The 10,628-nt window shown below is 36.8% G+C and overlaps 2 protein-coding genes across 4 annotated transcripts in view; both read right to left on the reverse strand.

The window, feature by feature from the left end:
* Positions 1 to 10,628, reverse strand: part of LOC125281624 (ankyrin repeat domain-containing protein 26-like) — a 564,334-nt gene that overhangs the window by 413,314 nt on the left and 140,392 nt on the right. The window lies entirely within an intron of this gene.
* LOC125281627 (coiled-coil domain-containing protein 144A) overlaps positions 1 to 10,628 on the reverse strand; it is an 81,935-nt gene that overhangs the window by 32,370 nt on the left and 38,937 nt on the right. For all 3 annotated transcript variants that reach the window (XM_057304709.1, XM_057304710.1, XM_057304711.1), the window contains 3 exons: positions 10,266 to 10,336; positions 9,843 to 9,936; positions 6,538 to 6,650 (listed from right to left, as the gene is read on the reverse strand). In XM_057304709.1, coding sequence (XP_057160692.1) covers positions 6,538 to 6,650; positions 9,843 to 9,936; positions 10,266 to 10,336 — 278 coding nt within the window. The remainder of the gene's footprint in view (positions 1 to 6,537; positions 6,651 to 9,842; positions 9,937 to 10,265; positions 10,337 to 10,628) is intronic.

Consider the following 10,628-nt stretch of genomic DNA (forward strand, 5'->3'; position numbering starts at 1 on the left):
TTTTTTTTTAATCTTAGTGGTAAAAACACGACTGCTCATTTTATTCTTCTTTGAGTCAGACATATATTTTTCTATGTATATTTTATAATTTAAAAATGCAGAAAGAACCTATAAGCCAGTTGAACCAGAAAAGATGGCAGAGGAGTAGGATTGCTTAGTTTTATCTGGTCCAGAACTCACTAGATAGATTATCAAACCATTCTGAACACTTGTGAAATCAACCAGAGATCTAAGAAAATAACGGCTGCAATTCTACAAATAGAAAAGTGACCACCTTTGGGGAGGGTATGTGTTGTGGTGAGCACTGTGTATTATGTAACACTGATGAATCACAGACCTGTACCCCGAAACAAGAAATACTTTATATGTTAATAATCAAAAAAAGAAAAAAGAAAAGCGACCACTTTCTGCAAGTCTTTGTTAATTTTCATTTTTACGGCTACATGCTATCCTTTCATTATACTTAATTTTATTTTTATATATAAAAGTTTTTCTTTCTTTACAATTTTGGGATGTAGTTTTCTAACAAACAGACCAAAATACACACGGGATCCAGTGTATTATTCTGTTCTGTTCACCTCTCTGATTATATTCTTTGTTTTCTTAATTTTAATTTTCTTTCTTTTGGGTTTTGGGTCTCTTCTGATTTGTTTAGTGTGTATTTTTCTGGAGTTCTGGTTGCCATTTTAGTATTTTGTTCTCTCATTCACCTATTTTTCTCTGGACAGAATGACAAGATGGAAAAACTCACCTCAAATAAGAGAACAAGAGACAGTAATGACTGCCAAGGACCTAATTATTTTGGCTATAAGATGTTGGAACTAGAGTTCAAAATAACAAGTATAAAGATACTAGCGGGGCTTGAAAAGAGCATAGAAGACACTAAAGAATTACTTTCTGGAGAAATGAACTAAAATCTAATCAAGTTGATATCAAAAAGGATGTTAATGACATGCAATAAAAAATGGAGGTACTAACTGCTAGAATAAAGAAGGCAGAAAGGAGAAGTAGTGATACAGAAGAGAAAATGAGGGAGAATAAAGAAGCTGAGAAAGAAGAGAGATAAACTACTGGATCACAAGGGGAGAATTCGAGAGATAAGTGATACCATAAAGCAAAACAATATTAGAATAATTGGGATCCCAGTAGGAGAGGAAAGGGGGGGTGGTAGAAGCTGTATTTGAGAAATTATAGCAGAGAACTTCCCTAATCTGGGAAGGAAACAGGTATTCAAATCCAGGAGGCATACAGAATTCCCTCCAACATCAATAAAAGTAGGTCAACACCTTGACATACAGTAGTGAAGCTTGCAAATTTCAGAGACAAAGAGAAAATCCTGAAAGCAGCTCGGGACAAGAGGTCCTTAACCGACAAGGGTGAAAACATAAGGCTGGTGGGCAGGCCTGTCCACACAGAGCTGGCAGGCCAGAAAGGACTGGCATGATATATTCAATGTGCCAAATGGTAAAAATATGCAGCCAAGAACACATTATCCAGCAAGGCTGTCATTCAAAATAGAAGGAGAGATACAGAGTTTCCAGGACAAACAGAACCTAGAAAATTTGTGAGCACTAAACCAGCCCTGCAAGAAATATTAAAGGGGATCCTTGAAGCCAAGTGAGAGCAACAGTGTAACACAGACCAGAAAGGAACAGAGACAATATACAGAAACAGTGACATTACAGATAATACAATGGCACTAAATTCATATCTTTCAACAGTGACCCTGAATGTAAATGGGTCAAAAGCCCCAATCAACAGACACAGGGTATCAGATTGGATAAAAAAGCAAGGCCCATTGATAGGCTCTCTGCAAGAGACTCGTTTTAGACCCAAGGACACCTCCCGATTGAAAGTGAGGAGGTGCAAAACCATTTATCATGCTAATGGACATCAAAAGAAAGCTGGGGTAGCAATCCTTATATCAGACAAATTAGATTTTAAACCAAAGACTGTAATAAGAGATGAGGAAGGACACTATCATAATTAAAGGGTCTATCCAACAAGAAGATCTAACAATTGTAAATATTTATGCCCCTAACATGGGAGCAACCTATTATATAAACCAATTAATAACAAAATTAAAGAAACACATCAATGATAATACAATAATAGTAGGTAGGGGACTTTAACGCCCCACCCGCTGCAATGGATAGATCACCTAAGCAAAAGATAACAAAGAACAAGGGCTTTGAATGACACACTGGACCAGATGGACTTCACGGATATATTCAGAGCATTTCATCCTAAAGCAACAGGATACACATTCTTCTCAGGTGCACATGGAACATTCTCCAGAGTAGATCACACACTGGGTCACAAATCAGGACTCAACCAGAGCAAAAAGACGGAGATTATGCCATGCATATTTTTAGAACACAATGCTTTAAAACTTGAACTCAGTCACAAGAAAAAAATTGGAAGGACACAAATACATGGAGGTTCAAGAGCATCCTACTAAAGAATGAAAGGGTCAACCAGGAAATTAAAGAAGAATGAAAAGAATTCATGGAAACAAAGGAAAATGATAACACAACTGTTCAAAACCCTAGGGATGCACCACAAGCGGTCCTCAGAGGGAAGCATAGAGCAATGCAGGTCTTTCTCAAGAAACAAGAAAGGTCCTAAATACACAACCTAACCTTACACCTAAAGGAGCTGGAGAAAAAACAGCAATTAAAGCCTAAACGCAGCAGGAGAAGAGAATTAATAACGACCAGAGCAGAAATCAATGAAATTGAAACCAAAAGAACAGTAGAACACAGCAACAAAACTGGGAGCTGGTTAAGAATTAGTAAGATCAGGGCTCCTGCGTGGCACAGTGGTTAAGCATCTGCCTTCGGCTCTGGGCGTGATCCTGGCATAATGGGATCGAGCCCCACATCAGGCTCTTCTGCTACGAGCCTGCTTCTTCCTCTCCCACTCCCCCTGCTTGTGTTTCCGCTCTCCCTGGCTGTCTCTATCTCTGCCGAATAAATAAATAAAATCTTTAAAAAAAAAAAATTAGTAAGATCGATAAACCCCTGGCCAGACTTAGCAAAAAGAAGAGAGAAAGGATCCAAATAAATAAAATCACGAATGAAAGAGGAGAGATCACAACCAACACCAAGGAAATACAAACAATTTTAAGGAACATAGTAGGAACAACTATAGGCCAACAAACTAGGCAATCTGGAAGAAATGGATGCATTCCTAGAGACGTATAAACTACCAAAACTGAAACAGGAAGAAACAGAAAACCTGGACAGACCCGTAACCAGCAAGGAAAATTGAAGCAGTTATCAAAAATCTCCCAACAAACAAAACTCCAAGGCCGATGGCTTCCATGGGGAGTTCTACCAAACATTTAAAGAGGAATTAATACCTATTCTTCTGAAGCCGTTTCAAAAATATAGAAATGGGAGGAAATCTTCCAAACTCTTCCTATGACGCCAGCATTACCTTGATCCCCAAACCAGACAAACACCCCACCGAAAAGGAGAATTACAGACCAATATCCCTGATGAACAGGGATGCAAAAACTCTCACCAAGATACTAGCCAACAGGATCCATCAGTACATTAAAAGGATTATTCACCACAACCAAGTGGGATTTATTTCTGGGCTTCAAGGGTGGTTCAACATCTGCAAATCAATCAATGTGATATGCTACTTTAAGGAAAGAAAGGACAAGGACCACATGATCCTCTCGATAGACACAGAAAAAGCAACTGATAAAGTACAGCATCCTTTCTTGATTAAAACTCTTCACGATGCAGGGATAGAGAGAACAGAACCTCAATATCATAAAAGCCATCTTCAAAAAGCCCACAGGGAATATCATTCTCCATGGGGAAAAACCGAGGGCTTTTCCTCTAAGGTCAGGAGCACGGCAGGGATGTCCACTCTCACCACTGTTGTTCAACATAGTACTAGAAGTCCTAGCCTCGGCAATCAGATAACAAAAAGAAACAAAAGGCATCCAAATCCGCAAAGAAGAAGTCAAACTCTCTTCACAGACGACGTAATACTCTATGTGTGGAATATGGAACATTATGGAATATGGTGGAACAAGACTCCACCACAAACTTGTTAGAACTCATACAGGAATTCAGCAAACTGGCAGGATAGAAAAATCAGTGCACAGACATCAGTTGCATTTCTATAGACTAACGATGAGACAGAAGAAAGAGAAATTAAGGAGTCAAACCCATTTACAATTGCACCAAAAACCGTAAGATTAGAAATCAGAAATAAACCTAACATATTACATGGTGCACTGGGTATTATACGCAAGTAATGAATCATCGAACTTTACATCGGAAACCGGGGATGTACTGTATGGTGACTAACACAATAAAATAAAAAAAAATTTAAAAAAAAAGAAATAAACCTAACCAAAGAGGCAAAGGCTCTGTACTCTCAAAACTCTAGAACACTCATGAGAGAAACTGAGGAAACCACAAAGAAATGGAAATACATTCCACGCTCATGGAGTGGAAGAACAAATATTGTTGAAATGCTATGCCACCTAGAGCAGTCTATACCTTCAATCCAATCCCTATCAAGATACCATCAACTTTTTTCACAGAGCTGGAACAAATAATCCTAAAATTTGTATGGAACCAGAAAAGAACCTGCATAGCCAAAGGAATGTTGAAAAAGAAAACCAAAGCTCGTGGCATCACAATTCCGGATTTCAAGCTCTGTGACAAAGCTGTAATCATCAAGACATTATGGTACTGGCACAAAAACATTCTGTTTCTTTGGCCAATGAAACACAATAGAGACCCCAGAAATGGACCCTCAACTCTATGGTCAACTAATCTTTGACAAAGCAGGAAAGAACAGCCAGTGGAAAAAAGACAGTCTCTTCAACAAATGGTGTTGGGAAAATTGGACAGCCACATGCAGAAGAATGAAACGGGACCATTTTCTTACACCATACACAAAAATAGACTCAAACTGGATGGAAGACCTAAGTGGGAGACAGGAACCCATCAAAATCCTAGAGGAGAACATAGGCAGCCACCTCTGTGACCTCAGCCGCAGCAACTTCTTGCTAGACATGTCTCCAAAGGCAAGGGAAACAAAGACTTCATCAAGATAAAAAGCTTTTGCACAGCAACGGAAGCAGTCGCCGACACCAAAAGACAACCAAGGAATGGGAGACGATATTTGCAAACGACATATCAGTTAGAGGGCTAGTATCCAAAATCTACAAAGAACTTATCAAACTCAACACCCAAAAAACAAATAATCCAGGCAAGAAATGGGTGGAAGACATGAACACACATTTCTCCAAAGAAGACATATAAATGGCCAACAGACACATGAAAAATGCTCACCATCACTCGGCATCAGGGAAATGAATACAAATCAAGACCACCACGAGATATCACTTCACACCAGTCAAAATGCTAAAATGAACAAGTCAAGAAATGACAGATGTTGGCAGGGATGCAGAGGAAGGGAACCCTCTTACACTGTTGGTGGGAATGCAAGCTGGTACGGCCACTCCGGAAAACAGTATGCAGGTTCCTCAAAAAGTTGAAAACAGAGCTACCCAAAGACCCAGAAATAGCACTACTAGGGATTTACCCCAAAGATACAAATGTAGCGATCCGAAGGGGCATGTGCACCCCAATGTTTATAGCAGCAATGTCCACAATAGCCAAACTATGGAAAAAGCCCAGATGTCCAACGACAGATGAACAGATAGAAGATGTGGTGTGTGTGTGTGTGTGTGTGTGTGTGTGCGCGTGTGTGTGTGTATATATATATATATATACACAATGGAATGTTACTCAGCCATCAAAAAAATGAAATTGTACCATTTGCCGTGATGTGGATGGTACTAGAGGGTATTATGCTAAGTGAAATGATTCAATCAGAGAAAGAGAATTATCATTTGAGTTCACTGGTATGTAGAATTTAAGAAACAAAACAGAGGAGCCTAAGGGAAGGGAGGAAAAAATAAAAGCAGATGAAATCGGAGCAGGAGACAAATCATAAGAAACTCTCAATCATAGGAAACAAACGGAGGGTTGCTGGAGGGGAGGAGGGTGGGAGGATAGGGTAACTGGATGATGGACATGAAGGAGGGCACCTGATGTAATCAGGACAGGGTGTTATGTAAACTGATGAATCCCTGAACTCTTCCTCTGAAACTAATAATACACCATAGGTTGATGAATTGAATTTAAATTAAACAATAATACAAAATAAGAATATAGAAGCCAAACCAAGATAACTTTTGAGGTGATTAAACAATGACACAGAGAGGTTTTTAGATACTAAAATATTGGCTTGAAGGAAAGAACACTATTAAAAGGAAAGATTACCAAAGAACAAAGATATCTTGCAGAAACTATTCAAGGTGGACGATGAAAAGTGCAGTTGCTATTGTTAAGGGAACTATTGTTGCTATTTAAGGAATCTAATTAAAGTGTAAGTATAATATTTTGGCAAGAATTTGTATTTAGGTTTTAATAAAGTAAAATGATAGTTAAATCAATTAATTAATGGTTAAAATGATCTGAAATATTACAGTCTTACCTAGTAATCTCTTTTTCTAATTGACCATTTTTCTTCACTTCTTGATCCAAACAATATTCCAGAGATTGTTTTAACTCAATAAATTTCTTCATCTCTCCCCTTTTATCATCACACTTTGAAAAAAATTTTAAAGAAAATTATTTTTAAAAATCTAGATACTCATTCTTCTTTCATAAAATATTATTCCTCATGAATTCATGACTAAGACATGTGTAGACAGTTTCATAAACTACATTTTATAAATTTTATAAATTAAAATTTATAATTTTATGTTTTATCATTATATAAACGGTTTATAATTAAATTTAATTTTAAATGTATATAATGTAGTTTAAAATTTATAATTTTAAATTTTATCTAATGTAGTTTTACAAACCTGATGCCAATAAAAACAAATTTCAAATGTAAGGAACTTTCTTCAAACAGCTTAAACTGATTTTACACTGTCATCATTATTTTTTCTAGAATTTAAATTGCCAAAATTTACTTGTGAAATACAGAGGTTCTTACCCATATTCATACTAAGTGTTAATGAAAACATTTTAAAAGTGGCTATACTTACATTTTACTTTCTGACGATACCCTAGAAGCATTTTCATCCATAGCTTAAGATACTCTGCGTTCTGTGAGATCACACCTTTTTAAGATAACCTCTGAAAAATTCCCATGCAGTCCCCATTACAGTTTTGATGATCATCTGACTTTAGGATGAGATACTCTCATTCTCTGCAAGCATTTCAAGCATTCTCTGCAAAATTTCAATTTCTTCTTTTCTATTAACTACTTTTCTCTTTAAATAAAGTTTAAGTCTTCTCGATATTATAGAAAAACTTTTGCTTAACTCCTGCAGCTTTTACTATCATCCTGCTTCTCCCCTTTCGCTGGCCTTGAACATACTTTATTTAATGTGTCCTTTCATCCACAGATTCAACTTTTCATCACTTTTCTTCTTTTCACTAAAATCTGAGCTTCCATCCTGGAATTCCACTAAAAAATTTTGAGGGTCATCAAGGATCTTTTTTTTAAAGTCCTTATCCACTTTACTTCTCAGCAGCCCCTGAAAACAATGACCACACCCTCCCCTCTGCTCTTCTAATCCCATTTTATTTCTACATGACAGCAACCGCTAACATTTAGTCCCTGACCCTTGCTCTTCCTCTCTTCAAATCCTCTCCAAGTTGTTTAAATCTCAAGGCTTCAAAACCGGATTCTCTAATCTACATTTCCAGCCTTGACCCCTGTACTGAGGTCATTTGTCCTTTTGATCTTCCTTCTAGTTCCTCACAGACAATATTCAAAACCACACACTCAAAAACCGTTACCTGATGTGGACTACATCAGCTAGTTTTTTAAAAAAAATTATTTATTTGAAATAGAGAGAGAGTGCATGAATGGGGGAAGGAGCAGAGGGAGAGGGAGCAGGGAGCCCGGTGCAGGGCTCAATCCCAAGACCCTGAGCTCATGGTCTGAGCTGAAAGCAGGAGCTTAACTGACTGAGCCACCAGGTGCCCCTAGACAGCTAATCTTCTACAGTTTATGTTGACTCTTTTTGGTATTACTTCAAGTATATTGTTATTTTATCATCTCAGGGGGCACCCTTACCCTTAGGATGCTGACCACCATACTTTGTCTTGCTTTTCTTTTATGATGCAAAGGTTTTTCACAAGGGTCAGATTATCAACTTTTCGCCTTTGTTTTCTTTTGAATAATTTCCTATTCCATAGAGATTTGATCTTAGGGAAGTCTTCTGGAGTTCTTTTCAGACACATACTTGACTATATTGTTTGGACGCTTAAGTCAGCCTAGGGCGATATATCTCTTCTTCCCAATCCAGATTCTTCACCTCAAAACTGTGTCCATCTAATATCTTAACCCAGGTAGTCTCTGGCCTGGGGATTCGTGAGCTAAATCCTTCTAGAGAAGTCAGGACTATGGACTGAGTTGGTTGAAAGCTAAGTTTTTGTTTCACAGGGTAGACCTTAAAGTGGCTAATAATTTTCTGTCATAACCCTAATTCATTTCCATTGGAATCTACAGAATAGCTATGGATATTCTTAAAAACCTGACAATATTTGATACCTTCCTTAATAGATTTCTGTATGACACTGGAGGGGGACAAACCCTGGCATTCTCATTCACAGAAGACTCTTTATCAACATATTGTCATGTTACTTACGCTCAATGAAAAGCACAGTAATACAATGTGACTAATTTATATGAAATCTAGAAAAAAAATAATTTTCGATGTTTCCTAGGCCACGGAAAGGACCAGTCAACAGAATGTGCCAGTTCCCCTCATAGGTATAGCTGTATAATGAAATTTGAAAGTATGCAGCTTTTGTGACTAAAAGAAACTAGTGGTAGGTGCATCTACCTCATTGTTCCAAGTTAGGACTCACAATGCAGTCCTCTCATCTTACATCATTGGTAGCCTCTCCTACAAAGGAGGGTGTAAATGGCACGAGAATCTGGTTCTGCTTGGTAAATAGTTATATGGTTTTCACTACGGATCAATAAGTTGGAATTGGGGATTGCACATTAATTTTTTCTGAGATTCGATTGTTAAATCTCTGAAAGGCTGATTAATTCAAGTGAATGAAAAGAAATGAGCTCCAGAACTTGCAATGAATGCTAGGAGTACTGTTACTACGTAAGGCCCTGATTGAGCACTCATTTCTACTTTTTCACTGGCATCTCTTTTCCTTTTCAAAATCCAACAAAAGGAAAAATATATTCCTTTGAGAAAAACGTTTGCATAATGACCTAGTAGTCATTCTTGAAGAGGACAACAAATTACAAATTTTTGATTACAAATCACAACAAATTATCATTAAGGTAATCCATCCTCAATTTCATTAAAGGGTTTAGATTACAAGAGAAAGTCAGAATTCAAGATCAAATTATTACTCAAAGTTTGGGAATTTTTAAACATATTGAAAAATATTAGCAGGGACTCAGACACCTGTATACCAATAATCACGGCAGCATTACTAACAACAGCCAAAAGGTGGAAAAACCCAATTGCCCACTGACAGATCAACAAAATGTGGTAGGTATAAAATATTGCTTTTCTTAGACTATTCACAATCTTTTTTATTACAATCTTGCTATAAAAATTATTAATTTTTTAATTCAGTCAACTTCATCTATAAAGAGGAATTATACTACTAGTAGTCAGTAGCAAAAATATGAATAAACATTTTTATCAGTGAAAATTTTCATATTATCCAAAATATTCTTATACACTACTACTAGAGAAATAAAAATTCCTTTTCGGTAGGACAGAAATTAAGAGACTGACTTACCGAACTTGTACTTAACAGGTTTTCCTGAAGCTCTTCAATTCCGCCCGCTTGCTTTTTGACTCTATCTTTTAACTCGGCATTTTCAACTTCAGGCCTAAAATGTGTATTTTAAAATTATTCTCACACACAAATTTTAAAAGTACCGTATAATTTCTAAACAGACATCTGAAGATGTTACATAAATTCTTAAAAATTTAAAAAGTAGAAGATTTGGCAACTGTGCCATTTTCTGGTTTTGTAGTTAATGTGCAAAATTTAAAGATAATATGCAAAAATCATACATTTCAATAGAGCACAAAGCTGAAATTTTTATCTAGCTTAACAATGATGTATTTATTGTCATCACTGATATATTTCTCATACTACACTGCTTATCTGCTTTATAAATACTCAAGCTATTTTCTGTGCTGCTTTAAATTGTACTTTTGAATGTGATCTTTTGACTTCTCAATACATCTTACAGCCTCTGCATGTCGATCTTGTGCTTCTTGCAACTAAAAAAGAAAAGAAAGAAACACTTTTAACTATTGGCAATCTACTATAAAACCACCATCAGCTATTTTTGTAAATAAAATGTTATTGGACACAACCACACTCTCCTCTACATACTGATTCATGACTACAGCAGAGTTGAGCTGCTGCAACAGAGACCTATGGCCTACAAAGCCTCAAATATTTACAGGGAGTCTGCTTCTCTCTCCCTCTGCCCTTCCCCACTGCTTGTTCTCTCTCTCTCTCTCAAATAAATAAATAAAATGTTAAAATAAAATATTTACAAACTCCTTA

This window comes from Ursus arctos, unplaced genomic scaffold (assembly GCF_023065955.2).
Source record: "Ursus arctos isolate Adak ecotype North America unplaced genomic scaffold, UrsArc2.0 scaffold_30, whole genome shotgun sequence".
Taxonomy (NCBI): domain Eukaryota; kingdom Metazoa; phylum Chordata; class Mammalia; order Carnivora; family Ursidae; genus Ursus; species Ursus arctos.